This window comes from Falco rusticolus, chromosome 10 (assembly GCF_015220075.1).
Source record: "Falco rusticolus isolate bFalRus1 chromosome 10, bFalRus1.pri, whole genome shotgun sequence".
Classification (NCBI taxonomy): domain Eukaryota; kingdom Metazoa; phylum Chordata; class Aves; order Falconiformes; family Falconidae; genus Falco; species Falco rusticolus.
The window spans coordinates 1,378,753-1,399,700 of NC_051196.1; the positions used below are offsets into that span (position 1 = coordinate 1,378,753).

Below are 20,948 nucleotides of genomic sequence, written 5' to 3' on the forward strand. Positions count from 1 at the left end.
AGAAAAAAGGGCATCAGTTACAGTATGGGGAGAAAAATAACCATTTGACAACATTGTTGAGATGTATTTAATATGCTCGTTTGTGCAAGTTTAGTTGAAGTTAGGGCTAAACATCACCTTCTTTTAATATCCTTCATAATGCTGGTTACTTAAAAGAAATTAGATGGATAACAATGTGATTCTCCACTGGGAGCCCTCTGATTACACTGTGGCTATTCGAAGAGGTTGACCAAAAAAGCACCTAGCTTCCTGCAGAACAGTTAACCTGTTCTGCCCAAATTCCCCTTGGGGGGGAGGTGGGAGGGGAAGGTGAGAAAACCATTATATTTACAGTATGCTCCTCTTCTGCAGCAGGACCGTGCCCCAGATAGCACATCCTTACTCACAGGATTCCATCCCCTGCATGTAAAACTTGGCTATCGGCTTCAAAGAGGGGAAAACCCACACGAACAGCCCATGAAGAAGTGAGTAACCAGGAGTCAGAGCAACCTGCTGTGGAACGGGAGCTGGACCCCACTCTGTTAGAAGGGTGGCAGCTGCACGCCAAGCCCTCCTGCCATCAGCTCCAGCGAGTTAAGACAAAAGGACGACAGAAATACAGTCAAGGCCAACAACTGACCCTGAAGTGTCTAAACAATAACGGCAACGATGCAGGAGGCGGCTTGACTCTTCTTTTCTTCCCTAGGCTAGCAGAGCTGGAAGTTACATGCATTGTCTCTTTATTTGAATAAATCTGATCAAAAAAAAAAAAAGAACAAAACCTGATGTAAACAGCGCTTGCCTGTTGTGACAGCTGGACCAAAGGATCTTGTTCGCATTAAAAAAAAAAAATTAAAAAAGGAAAAAAAAAGTGCCTGTAAAGCGTTTGAAGGCCAAATGGGCTCATCAAATATGAATTCACAGCTTAGTCTTGGAATGGCAAAAGATGATGAATAAGCACCAGTCGAAAATTATTGCCCTTTTTCCGTGAAACTGTCCCTCTTCCAACACGAAGTTATGCAGCAGGGGAAAATTACCCAACTGACTGCAGCTTATTTTGGTTTCTAATTTTTTTCTGTGAGTGTTTTAATAGTATGATGTAGCTGAAATCACTTCAAAAAGATTAAATCTTTCATGAAAGTTTACTAAATTCAAGCTTAAGGAGAGGAAGAAGAGTTTTGCTGCTACCAATTCTGCTTCACCAAAAAACTTTTGCTTAAAAGGTATGGTTTAAAAAAAAAAAAAGAAAAGAAAAGAAAAAAGCCCCAGACTTCTCCATATGCAGCAAGAAAGGAAAATGTGTTACTTCAAATCCTGGAAATGAAAGTGAACATGCCAATAAACTGCCTTTTGCTGGTTCTTGTCCGTCTGCTGCCTGCTCTGTTTCTCTCCGCGTGGCAGGACGATGCCCTGCCTGGGGGATCTGCTCCAGGAACAATCCTGCCGTTGGCATTGTACCACTTTTTTGGGGCTGCCTTCTTTTAGGCTCTGCATCAGACGCTGGGGAAAATCCTGGTACAGCTCTTACGAAAAACCTTAAATTATGTATGTCCAGTCTCTCCTCTTTTATTTTTCTGGCAGCTGCCTGGCTGTATAGGTGGTGAGATCACTCACTGCCTTGCCAGGAGCTGAAACGAGATAACAGAAGACCCTAAAGGAGATGAGAGGAAAGTCTGATCAAACACTGACATGACAAGGGGGATACAAGCAGCAAAGATGGGGAAGGGCGCGCAGGGCGAGATGCTGCGGACCAAAGTACAGCGTAGCCAAGCCTGGATGTGGCTGGAACGGCACAAACTGGAGGAGGATGAGGTGAGGTTACATGGGCGTTTCAGGTTGCTCCTCACTAGGACCGGACCCTGCATTTTGCACCTCTTCCAACAACTTCCCCCCCAAACAAACAGCGTAACAAAGTCAACATTTTCACAAAAAACCAAGCTCAAAGTCAAGGAAAAAAAAAAAAAAAAGAGAAAACTATGGCAGATGAAAACCCCAGCGCTGATAGCAATGTGAAAGCTCTTCTGCACACTGTTGCAGTAGTTTAATTGGGAGGACCTACCACAGACCTGGAGAGTGAGAACAACAGCATGCCGGTGGCACCACCCCGGCTTCTCCCTCTGCACTCTCCCTTCCCCCACCCGCTCCAGCACTTCCAACATCTCTCTGGGGCCAGAAACCCCAGCAGATTAAAATCCTCTTTCTCATCTTCCCTTCCTCAGCCTCAACCCACACCTCAGTCCTTCACCTCCAGCATCAGCTCCCCCTTTATTTCTGCCTAGCTTCTCGTGGAATACTGAGACACAGCCCCTCGGGAAGCTCCCCCTCCATCCAGCCGGTGCAGAGCAATTACATGGCTCCAAGAACATCTTATAAATCAATTATAGGCTGCTTTTCCCCTTCCCAGCCAAAAGGCTTTTGGAAGAGCAACTTTCTAATTACATTAGAAGACATTTGGAGGAAAAAAGGAAAAGGCAACGTGGATTTTGCATACAAAATGTGGAAGGGTCGAGGCTGCTTCACCATGTCCTGGACCTCTGGAGCTACTCGGAGCTGGCTGCTGGCTACTGCCTGCTCCCTTTGCAAGACGCAGGTCCACCAGCCCCGCGGAGGGCTGTCACCGGCCAGACATCAATTACTCTTTTATGAATGACCTTGTTTCCATCCTTGCTGCAAGGAACCATTTGTCTTCAAGAAGCTTGGCAGAACCCGCAGAAACTGCATCTTTTCTGTTGCCCTGTGTCTTTTAATTCACGTTTCTGATATTTCCCCTTTAGTTAAGGTGGTCTGCTTCGGACAGGGAGGGGTCCTTTAGCTCAGACTGGGTTCGGTAGCTCTGCCAAACCCCTGCATTCCCAGGGAGGAAGCCGACCTTGCCCTGCTCGGCTCTGGCTGCCTTTGGGTGCTGCCCTGGCCATGGCAAGGCCAGCTCCCTGCGAGACTTTGCAGCCCAGGGGTGGGGAAGGGGGAAGCTGATTTCAGATTGAATCCATCAGGTTGCATCCTTCCCTCCCTGACCCAGTTCATCTAAAAGCACACGATGCTTCTGCATTTCCACATAGCAAACATGAGCCAGTGTTCTCAGCCCAGAAGAGGAATCCATCCCCCGCTCCAGCTGCGCACATTGGCCCTGCCCGCCTGCTCCTCGGGAACCACTGGATGCCTCGCTCAGGAGTGCTACCAGAGACGGATTCATTGCAAAAGCAGGATGCTGAAGTGCGCTGCCATGTTATTAAGGACCCTCTACACACCTGCCTACCATGACACACCTGGGAGCAGTAAAGCAAACAGCCTGTGCTATGTGCTGGCCCCACTGGCACACCACTCGGTGAAAAACTGGGTTATATCAGGCATTCACTAAGACTTTTTTACCACAGAAATTGTTTGCAAGCAGTGCTTGGAACAGCTGCTCCATCCTGAATATAAATTTTGCCCTACATGAGTGTTTTTTAGTCTGGAGCGTTCAAGTGTAAGAATTTCAGCTGTGATATTCTGGTCGACATGTTGCTCCTCACTTTTTCCCCCCTCCCCTCCCTCCATCTGACCCAATAACAGTACACGGTACCTTAAACCCCACCAGAGCCAGTCCTTCCTTTGCACAAGCAGTACCAGCAACTGCAGTTTTCCTTCCTTCTCCTCCCCTTCAACAGCAACACGGCCTTCTGCAGCTGCGAGAGCTGCAGGATGTTTACATTCAGGACTGACTGCGTGACAGACTGCGGATTACCAAAAAGCAGCGTGTGCCAGGACTGGAGGACAGTCAATAAACCTGCCACTACTCTCCCTGTTTAAGAGGAGCTTTGGGGATAATAGTCCAGGATTTTAGAACATATTTTTTTTATCCTTAAGGTCTCAGTTACTCTCTAGAAAACAGCCTCCTCGCAAGCATCAGTGGATGCACAGCGGCGTCTGTCTCGTTGGTAATGCTGGTAACAAGTGCAGCAACGCGACAGGCTCCTGAGATACAAGTGCTTTAACCAATCTGACCTGTTCTGGTTTCTAACCACTGTGCACCCACTATCATTATCAGGACAGCACCAGTAAGGCCTGCAAAGACTGAGATCGCTCCTCTGTATACACAAAACTCCAGATAGCCAGGCAGGGTGAGCATTTACAATTTCAATAGACCAAAAAACCCAACAACAACCCAACCAAAAAAAAAAGCCACTAGGGAAACCAAGAGACAAGAAGGAGATGGGATCCACCGAACAGGTCAGTGACCAGGGCAATGCTTCTCTAAGCCTGTCTGCATCCCGGCTAGCTTCTCCCCAGGGTAGCTGGTTTACCAAGGGTCATTGCGGTGGATTAGCCACATCAATGCAGACATCCCTCGAGCGTGGCCTGGTTTCCTATACAGCCACAGATGTCAGGCACCAATACTCTGGTGTGTTCCCTCTTTGATTAAATAGTGAATTAAATGATCTTCTAAACAAGACACATGCTTTGCAGGAGAGGAAAAGTCCTTTAAAATCAATAGCGGGAGAAAGTGAAAAATCCTCTCTATTAACGAGTAGGAAAAAAGCCACAAGCTGGGGGGGCCGGTTGCTGCAAGCTACAGCCCAGTGAGGATCAGCAGGGTGGGATGCGACAGCCACAAGTTCCAGAGCCCCACTCCTGCAACTACATCGCAACTACACTGCAACTACAGCCATCAGGGGCTGGCTCTCCCTGCCTGGACCTCTTGCTTGCAGATCAGAAATTAAATAAAAGCCTTGGGAGGGGGTAGGAACTGGTGGGACAACAAGCAGCGGGCTGGCCCTTGCTGTAAGATACTGACGGTTATAAAGCAGGGACAACTTACAGGAGCAAGCAAAGCTCCCCTGTGCCACTAAAGATGATGAGCTGCTTGAACGAAGAGGAGCAGAGAAGGTGGTTGCTGGTGACCAGCTCCTGGGTATTTCCCAGGGCTTCCCCGTTAATTTCTGAAGGCCGCCAGCCCCGCAGCGGTTACGGTGGCAGCTGCCTTACCCAGCACATTTCCCCTGGACCTCCTGGGGCAGAGTGCCACGGCCTGGTGGGGCACGCAGTGGGCAGAGGTCAGCGAGCAGGCAGCAGGCAGGGGACAGGCAGCAGGCAGTGGAAAGCAGCAGGCAGTGGAAAGCAGTCAGAGGGCAGCAGCAGGCAGGGAGCAGGCAGCAGCAGACAGCAGTAGGCAGAGGGCAGCAGTAGGCGGAGGGCAGCAGAGGGCAGCAGCAGGCAGCGCAGGCAGCACGGCGCCCCCCAGCGGCGGAGCGCTGCCGGGCCGGCCGCGGGCGGGGAAGGGCGGAGGAGGAGCCGCCCCTGGCACGGGTAGAGCTGCCGCGGCCCCGCCCCCCGGCCCTGCCCCCGGCCCCCGGCCCCGCCCAGCAGGGGGCGCCCCGTTATCCCCCGCCGCCGCGCAGCGCGCGGGAGCCGCCCCGCCCCCGGTGCCGGGGCAGCGCCTCCGCCAGCGCCCCCGGGGTCCCGCGCCGTGGCTGGCGAGCGCGCAGGGCAGGCTGGCAGCCACGGCGGGGGGGCAGCCCGCCTGGCGTTTCTGCCGGCCGGAGGGTCCTTTGGTGGGCAGAGCCGGGCTGTGCCAGCCGACCCCCAAGGGGCTGGGGGCGCCGATGGGGGCTGGGGGAGCCCCCGGCAGGGGGAGGGGGGGAGGGCAGCAGCGGGGGCCCCTCGGAGGAGAACGGCAGCTCTGCAGCCCGCTGGGATGTTCTTCAACCATCCCTTCAGGAAGCGGCTGGAACGTTACCAGCCTCTGTCGCCCAGCGGCACGGCCCGCGCCCGGGCAGCGCAGGGGTTCCCGCGGGGTCCGGCCCTGAGTGCCGGCAGCCGGGCCGGGCCGCTCCGCACCAGCCCCCTCGTCCCGTCTGCCGCGGGTGCAGAAGCTGCAGGCAGACGTTAAAGGATCCTTCAGGAAACGAGGGGGGAATCCCGGTTCTCTGCTAGTGGTACCCAGGCGAACCATCTCACTCGGGCCCCTCGGAGCATCTCAGAAAGAGGAAGACTGTACCGACAAGGTGAAGACGTTAACTTCAGTTGCTGCCTTGCACTAAGTGTTAAGGTGTCAGCTTCTCATTTCTGCCATCATAACATTTTCTCTAATCGTATAGATTAATCTCTTTAAAGCTAGTTTATGTACAACAGCAATGCAATTATCTTCTGCTAAGCACAGCAGCACCCTACCTGTGAACTCCTGCCCCTCGCACAGTGGGGGTGACCCCCCAGGGAGCGGTGCTTTCCACCTGTCCCTCCAGCACAGCACCATCCGGACCCTGGGTGCAGGCAGCGGTTTTAAATGGAGCTGAGCTCACGGTCCAGTTTGCTGATGCTGGCATGGCCTGGGCCCAAGCAGGTGCTGCATTGCAGGGGACGGGTCGGAGGCAGGTGGCATCTCAGCTCTTGTGGCTCCCCTCCACCTCCTTCTTAGAGGGTGACGGCCAAAGCCCCTGTGCCTGCTGCCGTGCTTTGTATGCCTCGCACCACCACCATGGTGCACGTTTGCAGTGAGACGGGAAGGAGGGGAGCTAACTTTACTGTCACAAGTCAGAGGAACAATGTGGGACTCAACCTCACACTGCTAAGGTTTCCCCACACAAACTGCATGTTGACTTGGTAAGAAAAAGAAATACGCTGGGAGTTATCACTGCAATTGCTCTGGCAGATAAGTACCTATCTCCCCCTGACCCTGCTCCAAAAGCTGCATACACAGCACCTTGGCAAAAGAAACAAGGTACAGGAGGATGCAATCCTCAGCTGGAGGAACTCTGTAAGGTCATGCCTCTTACAAAAATGTCCCCTTGCAGCACCGGGTGGAGCAACAGGATGTCCTTCCCCAGGCATGCATGCTCCTGGGCTCCCCAGCACCACATTTTCAGGGTGCCAGCCCAAGGCTACAAAAAGCCCCTCCGGGCCAGTCCCTCCCGATACGCACCATGGCGGTGAGGCACTGCGACTCCCGCACCGTGGCGGCTGAGCTCAGCAGGGCGGCGAGGATCAGGGTCATGCTGAGGCAGATCCCAACGTAGAAAGCTGGAAGGAAGTTGGACATGGGAGCTGTGGTCAGACACCAAGACTTCAGGGCTAACAGAGGCCTGGTCTGATGTTTTCACCCAGACTGGGACCAAAAAGTGCATTTTGGGGAGCTGGTCCAAGAAGGCCAGGTTGCAGAACTGAAATTGGTTTATAATTTATTCATTACTCCCCCTCTGTGTATGCTTGGCTGTAAACCTCTGAGTGGTTCCCACGGCTCCAGCAGAGCAAAGCACTCAAAAAGGGTGACAGTCCACCTGGCAGACCGTAAGCTGTCAATTATTGCAGCAGTCTGATAAGGATCTCCCAGCGTTGGGGTGTGTGGGGGGGGAGCTGATGCGCGGCAGCTGTCCCACGGCCCCTATCGCGACTTTGTGCGCTGCTAATCTGGTGCAACACTTGCCCTCTGGTTTCCTCCTGGCTGAGGCAGGGCCACAGCCAGCACCCTGGGGCAGGGCTCAGGGACCACAGCACTGCCAAGGGCCTTGCAGCCCTCGCTCGGGGCCAGCTGTGCAGGGTAAACGCTGGCGAGCAAACAAAGTGGGAGCATCGCTGGAGGGGCAGCTGCCACCGGAGAGCCTGCAGGGCTTCGCAAAGGGCCAGTCTATAGAACCCCTGGGGTGTGCAGGAAAGGGGCAGGGCTGCACCCGAGCTTTGGACTAACGTGGCTTTTACATCTGCCTTGTTCAATTGAAATTCAGAACCAGGATTTAGACAGGGGTATGAGAGTGTTTAAGTCCAGAGAATACTCAGGAGAAGCAGCAGGGGCATGTGCAGCAGAGGCAAGCAGAGTATTTTAGTAGCTGGGCTGTTCTCATCTCTTTGCTCTAGCTTTGTACCTGAAACTCAGTTTATATTTCTTCCTTGTGTAGGGAAAAAACCCCTACATTTCCTCCAGACCCAGGTATTTCCACACATTTTTCCCCCCAGCCTCAATTTTTGTGCTCTTCTTCAACTCCTGTAAATGTCCCTCTCCCCACGCTCCCAGGGCCCAGCCAGCCCCACGGTACTGTTAGGTCTGTCTGCGGCTGCGCCCCCCTGAGCTGTCACCACAGCGCAGGGAAAGGATGGAGAGACAGCGAACAGAGGGACAGGAATGAACACAGCAGTGCCTGAGCACCCAGTGCTCCCACAGCACCCTTCGGTGCCAGGCGCGTGGATCTGATACAGAAATAAAGTGCCCGTGGGACTGTTAGTCCTAATCCATCCTCCAAAAACCAGACCCTGCCTCCTCCTGCATTACCTCTGCATTTTTTTCAGTTGCTTTAGGGGATTGTGCAGCTCCTGGGTTCACCAAAGGTCTCACTGGGCTGTGCCCATGACGTACCTGCATGGTGGATGGCCCTGTAGGAGTTACTGTCCAGGGAGATGTCGCTGATGATGGTGAAATGGAGCCCGTAGTGGGTGACTGTGCTCAGCGTGGCGACGGACAACCCCAGCAGCTGGAAAAGAAGCGTTTTAGGAAGGGATTTACCAGGCAGCAGCTCCTGCAGAGCACACACAGAGCTTTGAGGTGTGTGTGGGTACTCCTGAGCCCCACACACATGCACAGAGCATGATCATCTGCATGCACCCCAAAACACAAATGAAGGGACAAACCCCATACACTTAACTATACTAAGGATCTTTTTCTCCCTTCCATAATGAGCGCACGTGACACCACGCAGCCCATGGTCTCTTGGCCGATGTCCGTGGATGAAATTCCTACCATGTGAAGGAAACATGATGCAGCACACCCATGCAGCCCCACCCCCACTCTGCAGAGTACACACGTGCAGTTACGAGTGCAGCCCACTTCAGTAGTGGTTTTGGGCAGGGACGATGTTGTCTGCTTTGCGCTTTGCAAGGCTAGTCCCATTGCTGGCTGTTGGCTGTGTTTCCTATTGTGGAGTGCAAAGAGCTGAGTCTTGTACTACCCTTAAGTAATTCGTGCTGGCTTCTGTCTCCGCAACATGCTGCTGGGCCACCCGTGTTTCTGCCCCATCCCTGAGAGCACTGGTATGCCTAAGGCATGGGATGACTACCGACACGCCACCCTCCGTGCTGCCCAGAGCTAGTCCAGGCGGTGGAGTGGGAACATTCCCGAGGGCACCTGGCTCTAGGGCAGGGCTCCCTGCAGCATGGCCGGTGGCAGAGCTGGGACGGAGGCACCAACAGCAAGCGGGACAGTTAAAAACAGCTGCAGCTCCAGTGTAATGAACCCAGAAAATACAAGATGTGAGGCCACTCCTAGCTCCTAAGGTAAGGTTTCATTATTTTATGCCTTTACAATATGGAAACACAAGGCAGCTATCCCTGTGTTAAATGTGACAGTCTGGTGTCAACATAATCCCCACTTCATGACATTTTCTAATAACTTTTGCTGGAGACTTACAGTTTTGGAGGCTAAATACATCCAAACTGGAGCATTTTCTCCTTATAAGTAACCTAATTTGTGGCAACTACTGATCCTTCATGCTGCCCATTACTGCGTATCTCGACCCACACCCAGCAAAATGCTGTGTAACACCAGTTAGCTCTGATTTCTGAGAAACATCAGTCTAAAATCCTCCCAACAGCAATAACGTGATTCTAGCCACCCACAGCAGCTGTGCCTTAACACCTCCTCTAAAGATATTTGGTACCAATCCTCCTTTGATTTCCTCCAAACAACGTATATTTTTATTTGGAAGAGAGAACAACCGACAGCCACTACAGCCAATGGTCTTGAAATGTTGAACTTTGGACAAACTGTAAGTTTCACCTGCAGCTCAGAATAAGGGGTTACCTTTTAATTACACTCTTTCCAAGCCACCAACCCTCTTTGAACTAAATACAGATTATTATTATTTTTTAAGCTTGCAAGTTTTGGTAAAGTCAAAAGGCAACAAGCGCGTACAACTTGAAACCATCCAGGAGAAGCATTCCCCAGTTTCCACCATTTCACCTTGGCTCTACCATCAGGTGCCAAGAAGCTCCCCTTGAATTTGCTTCAAAAGCCAGCAAAAAGGATCCCTAGCATTGCTTTCACTTTGCAGTGCAGATCCACAGGCTCTGCTGTATGCTTCTGTCGAAGCCGTGTGGTTTCACGTCCTCACTGATCCCACCTGCCGCCGACCACCCCCGCAGCAACAAGCGTGGCTGCAGCAGGTCCCTCCTCCCTCTTTTGCTCCAGTAGATGGGAGCAACCATCTTTTTGCTGAAAACCACCCGCTCTGCCGCCGCAGCCTTTCTTTTCTCCTTTCAGGCGGCCACTGGGTTGTGAAAGAGCTGCATCAGCGTGAGAGCCCTGAGAAACCAGAAGTCTATCAGCAGCAGGGGGGCGATGCTGGCAGCCAGCGATAACCGCCCAGCATGCAATGATATCTCGGGCAGTTGGCTTTGCTTGCCCTCCACCCGCGAAAAACAACGTGGGAAAACCTGACCCTCTGCAAGCGGGGCTGGGAAAGGCAGCAGTTCACCACGATTCTGCAGAGATCCCCCCCCAAACCTGCCTGCTCACCATGACGCAGAGGCTGGTCACCAGCAGCTGGCACTTGGTGCTCCTCATCCCGCACCTCAGTCCCATGGCTGCTTGTCCCCAGAGAGAGCCGGCAGCTGGTCCTTCCAGCTCTTGATAAAGCCTGGGTTTCCACCAAAGGGAGGCATGGCCACAGCGGGGCCTCTCGGGAAGCCGAGTTCCCACCACGTGCCGTTGCACCTCCTCCTGCCCCGTTATTAAATCCTGTTTAGAGCAGCCGCCTTCTGCCCTGGTTCTTGGTGCGCTGCCGTCGGCTCCGACACACAGCCGGCTGGGGAAGGGGGAAAGGCAGACAGAAAAACCAGCCTGTCACGGAGTTTGGAGCAAAGCTTTTTTTAAAAAAGAATTTTCAAACTATTCAGTCAAGAGTCAGTATCAAAATACTCTGGTTTTCACTTTCACTGGGATGCAGTTTTGCTTGATGAACATTGTCACTAACCATATTTTTTTTTAAGAACTGCATAAATAGTATCTTGGGGAAAAGTTTAGGAAAATGTGATTTAGAAAAAAATAACTTGTTGTTTAAAAGAGAGACCAACTCCCCCAAAAAACTCTGCATATGAGTCTTCCCTCCCCATTTAAAAACCACCTCATGGCAATAACCTTTGGCTGAGACTCTATGAAAACTTTCATTTGCAGAACAGGGAAAAAAATCCCTTTGGCAATATTTTATTCAGGGAAAAGGTTATATGTAAATACAACCCCCTGCTCAGGAGACCCTCACTGTCCATGGACATTTTGACTCCATCCTTTCCCCTCCCCTAGCACTGAAGACCCCACAGACCCAAGGCTACAGAAGACTCAGGTGACTTCTGGTCTTCAAAACCAGCTGCCTGCTGGATGCATATTTCCCCAAAGTAAATCGCAAAGAAGCCTCAAGGAAAACCTGGCCAAAGGGAGACTGAGCGAGTGCCTTAATCATCCTTAGTTTCGGAGCTAGAGCAGTGGAAAAGAGGTGAAACAGAAGAATGGAAAATGGTTGCACTCCCCCCAGGTGGCAAAGAAAGGAGGGGAAAGTTGACACCATCCCATGTCAGTAACCAGCTACAGGAAAATGACAAAGGAGGAGGAGGAGGGGAGTGAAAAAAGGAAGGAAGATGCATTTTAGAGAGCAAAGAGAAGCAAGAGAAAGTGAGTTGCACAAAGCCATGTGCACGTGAAAAAGCATGTCATGATTTTCTGGCTACATCGCTAGCTGTCTTGCAAGCTTTCTTGCAAAACGACTTGGTTGCAATCTCCCGAGGCACTAGTGGGAGCTGCCACAGCCATTTCTGGGAACAGGCATCCCCTGTGGCTGGTGGGTCCCTGATGCCCAGTGGAAGACACTGGTGTACCCACACAGAGACCTTCCTGCTCCAGCCGCCAGCTGGAAACCACCCAAGGAAAACCAACGAGTGGGCAGCAGGGGAGGAGAGCCGTGAGGACTGCGCAGAGGGCAGCAGGCTGGCCAGGCCGCTGATGCCCAGCCCCCCCAGTCCAGCAGCTGGGCACCTGGGGACGGGCCAGGAGGGGAGAGTGCCCTGTAGACACGGCGCTGGGGCTCGGACAGCCCCAGGACGCGGAGCTGTTGGCTCCCATCATTTCTTCTGGTGCTGTGGGACGGACGGACAGTTGTGTCCACTCCACTCCTGCGGGTTCAAGGTGGGTGCCCGCTGGTGTAAGGGCTGCAGGGCTGGTGCACAGGCGGAGTTACGGGCCACCTCTGCAAGGGTTGCAGGAGGGTCTGGGGCACGGCTCAGTGTGTAAACCGGCGGGGGGAGCCCGGCCGAGAGCGGCGGAGCGTTAGCAGCCGGGACACAGCCGTGTCACCTGCCTGGGGCACGCCTGGAGCCCGTTTCACAGCGGGGGCAAGAGAAGAGCCACGCAGCCCTTTCCCCTAGACCCCAGGTCGCCCCCAGCCCTACAGACGTGCCACCGAAGCGACCTGTGCGAAGGCAGAGCTCACGCTAGGGGTCCCCACAGGCCAGCGGAACCCCTTCCCCACGGGCCGCCCGGCGCCAGGGGCTTTCCGAAGGGAAGAGGTGGGCAGTGCCCTCCCAGCTCCACAAAGGTCTCCTCGGTCCCCGCAGGAGTCTCGCACCTTCCCACAGGACCACCTGAGAGGTCATCAGATCATCAGCTACACCCCTTGAAAGGCTTCCGAGCCGCTCCACAAAAGATGCTCTACCTCCTGGTGTCTCCTGCCCACCTTCGCCGCCCCGCCGAGCTCCCACAGCAGCTCGGTAGCTTTGAACACCTGCACTTAATCCCGGGATTCCCCTGTCTGGCTGCGGGACGCCTGTTCCTGGGTAGTTTGCCCACGTCCTCTGATGCTTCTCCCGCCTCCAGTGCTCAGCACCCTGCGCCTGCACCAGCTCCCTCTGTGCTCGGGCACTGTGCCGGGTTTGCAGGTGGAAGGGGTTTTTGCTGTTTCCCTTTCCTCTGTCTTACTCTTTATCCCACACAGGTATGGCTTGAAAGATTTCTGTCTGGGGCAGAACATACACGAATTTCTAACATCAAAAAATAAGAGCAAAAGAAGCTACTCCACCCCCCAAAAAAGAGTCAATAGTAGGAGCATTGGTAGAATTTCTAATGTCAAAAAGTAATAAGAGCAAAATAAGTTACTCCACCCCGCAAAAAAAGTCTCTACTAGGAGTGTTAGTAGAGCTGGGACATGAAGAGGTTGGGCTTTGTTCGAGGGAGGCACATCTGGCACATCCAAGGACGCTACGGAAGCGAGCGCAGGGGGAGCACGCACACCCATCTCACCTGTGGCCATCAGAAGGGAGGCTTCACAGCACCTCACCTCCTACGGGATTCAACCTCCTCTGGGCGCCCTGTCGCTGGCACACACCCGCCTCAGCAGCTCTCTGCCCAGGGAGCCCTGGCGAGCAGTAGGGTGTCTCCCCAGCCCCATCCCAGCGGGAAGAGAGGCAAGGCTGGTGGTGGGCTGGGCAGCAGCATGGCATTTCTGGTGTGACTCGGCCTCCTGCCCGCCCTGCCAGGTTTTATCAGTTGGTCCCCTTTGCAAGAGCACAACTTATCGCTCGCAAACGTGGTGCAAAAACCACAGGTGACCACAGCTGCTGCCTGTGGCTTCCTCCCTTATCTCTGGTTATCAGCCAGAGCATGGAAAGAGGGTAGGGAGGCTGAAAATAACCCGGGGAGCCCGGGTGCCCTCTTCCTCTAGCCTTGTGGCAGCTTGCAGCCTTCTATTAGGCTGCGAAAATACATACCAGCATCCCCAGCTGCATGGGTGTCGGAAGGATGTGCCACCTCATCCAGAAGGAAAAGATTGGTTTGAAAAAGGGAACAAAGCCAGATCATGTGTTTTTGCAGAGCTAAAAACCTCCAGCCCTCTTCCAATCTGGAGGGAAATGCTGCCCATACTGCCAGATGGGTGTCCTAAAAGCTGGGGGATTTGATGTGTTAATGCAGCATGGGGGGAACTTGGGAGGCTAAATATAAATGGAGGAGAAGATGCTGAATTCATGCAAGTGTTTTCTTGCTGACCACTTTTCTGGCTCTTGCTCCATCGGTGCAGCTTCCAACGATGCCACAGCAGCACCCCAGCCCCAGTGGCTTCAGCTCTGGCCAGGCAGCAGGTAAGAGAGACCTCCTCCTCGGCTTTGCTGCGCTGCTACTCACACTCCCCTGAAAGGATGGGCTGGAGGCCAGGAAAGATGACATTGCCCTGGGAGGCAAAACTACACCCACCATCCAGGCAGGACACATCCGTGCCAGGTGCCTGCCACCTCTCGGGAGCCTCCTCCTTTGCCAGCCCACACCATGGTTAGGGAAAATACCTCTCCTCCACAGTAGAAAATAGCTCCAAATGTGTCAGATTTACAAGTGTCACTGGCTGAGCCCACTCGGTCCCTCAGCCCGTAACACGGCTATATTCCCTCCAGAGCTTGCTCGTAAATAAAACATGCCCGTATCAAACTGCACTGAAGCTGTAGGAATGACGGGAAGCCAGGGAAACCTCACAGCCCGCGCCTGCCTTCCGGGGGGCATCACTAGGATGCATTGTAAAGGCTGCTTAGCATTCATATAGCACATACGCACCATCAAAGCTAAAAATCAACTTTTAAACCCAGGGCTGTCTCTTTTCAAGAAGGGAAGGAGAGGAGAAAAGGGGGAGGTGCTGGGCTTTGCCAGGCTTCAGATGCTCCATACAGCTCCACTGTGAATGGAAACAAGGCTGGCCGGAGGCTGCCTTGGAAGAAACAAAACTGGAGGGAGAAATCATAAGGTCTCCAAAGGACTCTGTTATTTACTATTATTTCCAAAGTGTGTCTCAGAAATCCTCCAGTGATTCCCACACATTTTGAAATTAATTATAGGTGAGCAAATAAAAGTCAGAAGAGTCATTAAAAAAGGTTCATCAAGCTCAAGGAAGACTACATTTGAAAAGAGCGTAAGCTGAAGACAGGGAGTTTCCTTCAAAGAATAAACTCAAGTAAACATCTTTCCCCCCAGAAAGCGAAACAACTGTACTCCTAGCTCTAAAGCATGCGCACACACAGACACCCCCTTAAATTCTTTTTTCTTTTCCCCATGGTATCTAATGGCAAACCATAACTCCCTGGGCGCTAGCTGTGCAAGCAAGGGACCTAAGCCACAGCTCCAGCCCTGCTCCCTCTTGCCTGCTCCACACAAAAGCTGTGCAAGCAGAGCCCAGCCCGGCAAATGGGGATTCACAAGCTCGCCAGGAACGGGGCTGCTCAACTGCCCATCGCTGTTTCTGCATTCGCCCTCCTGAGCCTTATTGCAACGGGACCTCTATTGATTTCCACTGAGCTCCAGAAAGTTTTGGCAAAAAATTTTAAAGAGCTCCCGTCGGCCCCCTGTGACACATGGGTGATGGTGGGACTGACCCAGCACCTCGCCTGCCACGTTCCCGCTGACACACGTGCCGGAGCAGGTGGCACCGTTTTGCTCTCACCTTTGGCAGATGCAAGAAATAACATATAGCGTCGGGGCTGGGGGCCCTTCAGCGTAGAGCTCCCCTCTCTCCGAGCAGAGTTTGCCCACCTTGCACCACACTGGCCAAAGCCAGGAAGGGCTGTGAGGTGCCCACGCCAACCAAGCACTTACGGCTTTTGCCTTACCTGTGCCAGGAGAGAAGAATTTCTTCTCCCCACCCCCTGGGGACGGGTAGCACATCGCTGGATGCTCTCTCTCCCCAGATTACGATCAGGAAGTTGGTTGTGAACACAGAATGTGTTTAATGATGTCTTGTTCTACTGGATCTTACATAGGCATGAACTTTACAAAGAGATTTCAAATAAGATTACATTTCTCAGAGTACGAGGTATACCTGCCTTCCTTCAGACCATCGGGAAGCCAGCTGCGTGGTTAAGGAAACGTAAGTAGTTGCTTTGTGCCGTGCTCAGGCCTGGCCTGGACGGTCACATCTGGCTGGAAACACGCGTCGTGACCAGCAGCCCGGCAGCCAACCTGGGCAAGTCAAGCTGGTCCCCGAGCTGAGTGTGCAACCACTGGGTCTGGAGGCTGCACGCTCTCCCTCGAGACTGGATTTACTGGTGTTTGAACTGTGGGTTACTAATGACAAAAAAATCCCTGTCGTTATTTTTGTACAATAAGAATCCAGTTATTACTCTTGAGCATGGCTCTTCGATATGGGAGGTTTTCTCTTGAAAAGCTTCAAAGACGGCAGCTTCCTCTTTCCTGTGAGAAAGGCTTGCACCAGAAATTAAAGATGGGGTAATAAAAGAACATCGGTATTACTCTGTTGCAGTCATGCCCTTTCTGCCTAAGCCACTGTGAGGGTGATGGTGAGGGAAGCCCCCCGTGCCAGCCTCGCCGGTGCTGGACAGGTGCCAGCATTGCATGGCTTGTGCCGAGCGAGCCGCCTGTGCCGGCCGGCACACGCCAGTGTGTGGTACGTGCCAGCAGCTCCCTGCACTTCCCAGGAACCCACCGGGAATGCCACGCGCCTCGAGCCGCTCCTCTTGGGCCCAACCCTTCAGGGGCTACTCACTGTTTACACCCCAGGCCTACGCCACAGTCAAGAGAGTCTCCAAACTGCTGAATTTGGGCACTGAGCCTGATGCATGCCTGAGTGGGATTGCCAGACCTGCAGAGTGCTCGCAGGCTCCTTCCCATCACTTCCAGGAATTCCAGCCTGGCTGCCTGTGATGTTGCGGTGGGCTTGCTCCTTCAACCTGCTGCTGTTGCAACCCATTGCTGGGAAAAACATTCCTCTTCTGAAGCCTTGCTGCTCCCTAAAGACCCTGTGCGAGCAGAAAAAAGCCTCTGCCATGTCACATCTAGAACTGGCGGACGGCTCTTTGTGTCATTACTTTTGGCTTAGGTAACACCCTGGGAGCAGCACCAGAGCAGCTCAGGGGAGCCAAGGGGATGCAGATCCTTACTGAGAGACCCAAACCGTGCCACAGAGCCTTGCTGGCATCCGTGCGGTGCCGGCTCTGCCGAACACGTCCCTGCCATTGAGTTGCTGCCAGAGGCACCAGCTTTGAGCATCCTCCTAAGAAGGGGTTGTGTTCCCTGCCCACAAATGGGGCTCCGTAACTGAGCTGCCTCAAACCCCTCTGCCCGCGCACCTCTGGGTGAGGGCAGAGCCCGCAGAAGGCAATTAGCACTTCTGTAATTAACAGCTGCTGCAAACCTTCAGGTGGGCGAGCGGCCTCCACCACCTTCTGACAGTGACACCGAGGGGCCACACGGGCACCAGCTGGGAAGGTGGCACCGGGGGGAAGGCGGCAAGGACCTGAGCCGACCGAGGCAGTGAAAGGGCCTGGCAGAGACGTTTTAGTATCACACTGGGGGTTTGGAGGGGTTGTTGTTTTGCTGGGGTTTTTATTGGCTGGGCAGGAGCAAAGCCCCGGGGACAGCACACCTTGCAAGCCGTGCTGAAGCCAAGAGGGCACCACAGCCCTGGGCGGTGGGTGCATGTCGCACCCCCCCGCATCCCCCCTGTTTAATTAGCAAAACACGGCGGGAGCTGTTTCTCATCCCAAGCGCCCGAGGTACCGAGCAGCAGCTCCTGAAAGCACCTTCCCGCGCCGCTGCCCCCGCCCAACGGGATGCCAGGCCTGCCGAGGGGACCCCGAGAGGCGCGGCTGGGACCCCCGAGAGGCACGGCTGGGACCCCCGAGAGGCACGGCTGGCGACGGCGCAGGCGACCCCGGGTGCAGCCCGCAGCCACACACATTTTGCATTCTTCTCTCGGCGCCGTTACCCTCGGCAGTCGCCTTTATACGCGCAGCCGCCCTGACAGCGTGGACCCCGCCGCCGTGCACTTTGGGTACCAGGGGGTTTGCGCACCCCGCACCGCACCGCTTCGCTCAGGTCCGCACGGCGCCCCGCACCCCGCACCGCGCCCCGCACCGCGCCCCGCACCACTCCGGCCCGCACCGCCCCGCCACGGGCCGGGGCTGCCCCCCCGCCGGCAGAGCCCGCGGGCCCGCGCCGCTCCTGCCGGCCGCCCCCACGGGGTGCCCGGGCCGGGCCGGGGGCTGGCACAGCGCCGCTGGGCGGGGGCGGGGCCGGAGGGCGGCCCCTCCCCCCGCTAATAATGAAAATTAAATTAAAATTAAAAATTAAGCCCAGAGAAGGAGAAGCGGGGGTTTCCGGACAAAAGTTGCGAGGGGCGGCCGGGCAGCGGGGCCGCTCCCGGGGAGGGGGGGAGGGGGGGGGGGGGCTGGAAAAGGGGGGCGCGAGGGGGGGGTGTTTGGCTGCGCCACGCGCCGGGCGCGCGCGGGGGCGGGGGCGCGCGCGGGGGCGGGGGGGGTTTGCGCGCGTGGCGCGGCGTGCGCGGCGCGTGCTGCCGGCGGGGGCTCGCGCGCGGCGCGTTGATAAGGGCCGGGCGGCGGCGGCGGGCGCAGAGCGGCGGCGGGCGGGAGGGCGAGCGACCGGCTGACCGAGCGCCCCCGCGCTGCTCGCCCCCCTCCCCCCCCCCCCCTTTTTTTTTACTCTCCCCGCGTTAAGTTCAGTTTTCCTAAAATTGTTTTAAATTCTTTTTGGGTTTAGAAAAGCCTTACTGTTTTTCGCGCGCGCTCTCCACCCGCCGCCGTGGCCGCCCGGCGATGAACGGCGGGGCCCTGCCGCCGCTGCCCCCCGCCGCCCCCCGCGGCCGCCGGCGGCCCGCCTCCCCCGAGCTGCTGCGCTGCAAGCGCCGCCTGGCCCTGGCCGCCCTGCCCGGCACCGGCGCGGCGGCGGCGGCCGTGGCCCGGCGGAACGAGCGGGAGCGCAACCGCGTGCGGCTGGTGAACCTGGGCTTCGCGGCGCTGCGGCAGCACGTCCCGCACGGCGCCGCCAGCAAGAAGCTGAGCAAGGTGGAGACCCTCCGCTCCGCCGTCGAGTACATCCGCGCCCTGCAACGGCTCCTCGACGAGCACGACGCCGCCTTCCCCGACGGCCGCGGGCGGGCTGCCGGCGGGGAAGGCGGCGGCGGCGGCGGCTACTCCTCGGCGTCGCCCTCCTTCGCCTCCTCCGTGCCCGGCTCGCCGTGCTCCTCCGAGGAGAGCGGCTACGACGCGGCGCTCAGCCCCGAGGAGCGGGAGCTGCTGGACTTCACCAGCTGGCTCGGGAGCATCTGACCCGGCGGGAGGTGAGGGGGCTGCGGGGGTGGGGGCGGGGGGTGGGCACCGTTCCCCCCCGTGCCCCTGCGCTGGGGGAGCGGGCACGGACCCACCGGCGCTCTCCGCATCTCTCCGCAGCCGCGCTCAGCCCGCAGTCCCTCCGCAGCCGTCACCATCCCCCCGCAAAAAGAAACCCGAACACCCTCCTGCCCCCCCGCTGGCCACTTGGCTCGCCGGGCTCGCCCGCCGGCGGGGAGGCGATGGGTGCCCGGTGGGCGATGGGTGCCCGAGCGGAGGGGACCCGGCCCGGGCGCCTGGGGGAAGAAGAGAAAGTCCAACCACCTGATGCTTCCTTGTTTCTGGAGGGGGAGGGGCTTTTTTATCGTGCCGGATTCTATTTTATATGTAACTTGAACTGACTACAGGAACACTGGTGTATGAAGACTTATTTTTGTACAAGAAACCTTAGAGAAAGGGGTGAGGAGACGGTTCTATTTTTAGCAAGCCTGGTTCCCCCGCTCCCCGACGCTGCCAGCACGTTTGGGGAACATACTCTGTTTAGATAAACAGGTGGGGTTTTATCCTCTCCAAACACTTTAGTAAAAGACTGTAAAGTTCTGTTGTGTCTTAACGTGGTGTCTGAGTTTGTCTGGTGTGAAGGTCCACTTCTCTGAAAACTGAAGTTTTCTTTTTTAAAAAAAAAATGTATTGAAGGCATTTTTGTATGCACTTGCTAGGATTTCTTAAGTTGTACATATGCAGTTTTTAAAAGAGTATCATATTTTATGTAAATTGACTTTATAAATAAAAATCTATTTATAAATGGCTTCAGAGCTGTAAGACACATGTGTTTGCCAGAAGCGCCCAAGGTAACTTCTGCCTGAGGGAGTGGGAAAGGGGAGCAAGGAGTGAAATGAGCCGAGAGGCAGCTCTCCTGCAGCAGGTTTTATATGTGGAGGGGAATAAGGAACAGCACGGCGTAACCTCCAGGCTTGCTTTTTCTTCTCCCCATTCAAGTTCTGTGAACTCAAGCACTTGGTGCAAAGACTGCAGAGATGATGTATGGAGAGATGCAGATGTGTATAGGAGAGGAGGCAGGTTCAGTGCCGATAACTCCTTTCCTGGCCATGCAGAAGGTGCTGCAGGCTGTGCCACCCCTGCCTGCAGCGATGGGAGAGCCATGGAAAGGTAAGGAGGGAGTGGGTATCTGAAGTTTGTTTGTCCTGGCAGCTACTCTCAGGAGTTAGGTTGGGGTGCCTTTATTCAGCGGAGCAGCATCTCTGAGAACAGTGTTGTCATTCAAAAACCACATGTGACCAGCAGCATCCCACTCTGACCTACTCTAACTTCAGCTGCACATACATACACTTTACCTAAAGGCAATAAGCAAAGGTGAATTGCACCTTAGAAACTGTTGCCACTGCTACAGACTCCTAAGCTCCGTCCGTTACCTTTGGGCTCACGCTGAAAGACCTGCTTCAGTGGAGGTGAGCCAGAGGTAAGCAGATCACTGTGAAACAAAACACAGTGATGATGGCCTGGGGAGAGTACAGCAGAGGCTGTTAGCTTCCCTTACACAGCGCTAGTTACTGTTAGCAGTTAACAGAGCAAAATGGGCTGGCCTATAGAATATGCTGAGTGAACACAAAGCAGAAAGGGTTATTAAAATTGACCTACTTTACAAGGGCTGTGTGTATAATCTCTCTGCTGCGTTAGTACAGGAGATGTAGAAGTCTTCAGGAGTATGATCACTCAGCAGTCCCAAATTCAGTAATTGCAGTTGGTGCTCTGTCATCCAGATCTATAGGAGTATTCCACATAGGTGGCTCCGTGTGAAGAGCAAAAAAATTGACCCATGGGAAAATGCAAGCTCTAACAGCAAGCAGCAATGAGGAGCCTGCAAGAAAGAACAATAGTTACTG

The 20,948-nt window shown here is 54.9% G+C and overlaps 2 protein-coding genes across 8 annotated transcripts in view; one reads left to right on the forward strand and one right to left on the reverse strand.

Annotated features, from left to right (window-relative positions):
• TSPAN32 (tetraspanin 32) overlaps nt 1–17,786 on the reverse strand; it is a 41,044-nt gene extending 23,258 nt beyond the window's left edge. For 2 of the 5 annotated variants that reach the window (XR_005106510.1, XM_037402483.1), the window contains exons 1-3: nt 13,226–17,772; nt 10,457–10,745; nt 8,303–8,417 (exon numbers count right to left, since the gene is read on the reverse strand). Coding sequence is in view for 4 of the 5 variants with exons in the window: in XM_037402483.1 (XP_037258380.1) it covers nt 8,303–8,417; nt 10,457–10,522 (181 nt within the window). In the remaining variant the exon portion in view is untranslated. Of the gene's footprint in view, nt 1–6,877; nt 6,976–8,302; nt 8,418–10,456; nt 10,746–13,225 lie in introns of all 5 variants that reach the window. The other 3 variants (XM_037402486.1, XM_037402482.1, XM_037402485.1) reach the window with 3 other exon arrangements.
• A 555-nt stretch (nt 17,787–18,341) lies between these two features.
• ASCL2 (achaete-scute family bHLH transcription factor 2) lies at nt 18,342–19,818 on the forward strand. 3 transcript variants are annotated; one of them, XM_037403473.1, is made up of 2 exons: nt 18,342–19,055; nt 19,175–19,818. In XM_037403473.1, exon 1 carries the CDS (start codon nt 18,532–18,534, stop codon nt 19,042–19,044), a length of 513 nt encoding a protein of 170 aa, XP_037259370.1. In that variant the 5' UTR covers nt 18,342–18,531; the 3' UTR covers nt 19,045–19,055; nt 19,175–19,818. The 3 variants fall into 3 exon arrangements, with proteins under 3 accessions (XP_037259370.1, XP_037259371.1, XP_037259369.1); XM_037403474.1 differs by having other exon boundaries at nt 19,193–19,818; XM_037403472.1 differs by having other exon boundaries at nt 19,165–19,201.
• Nucleotides 19,819–20,948: the final 1,130 nt, after the last annotated feature.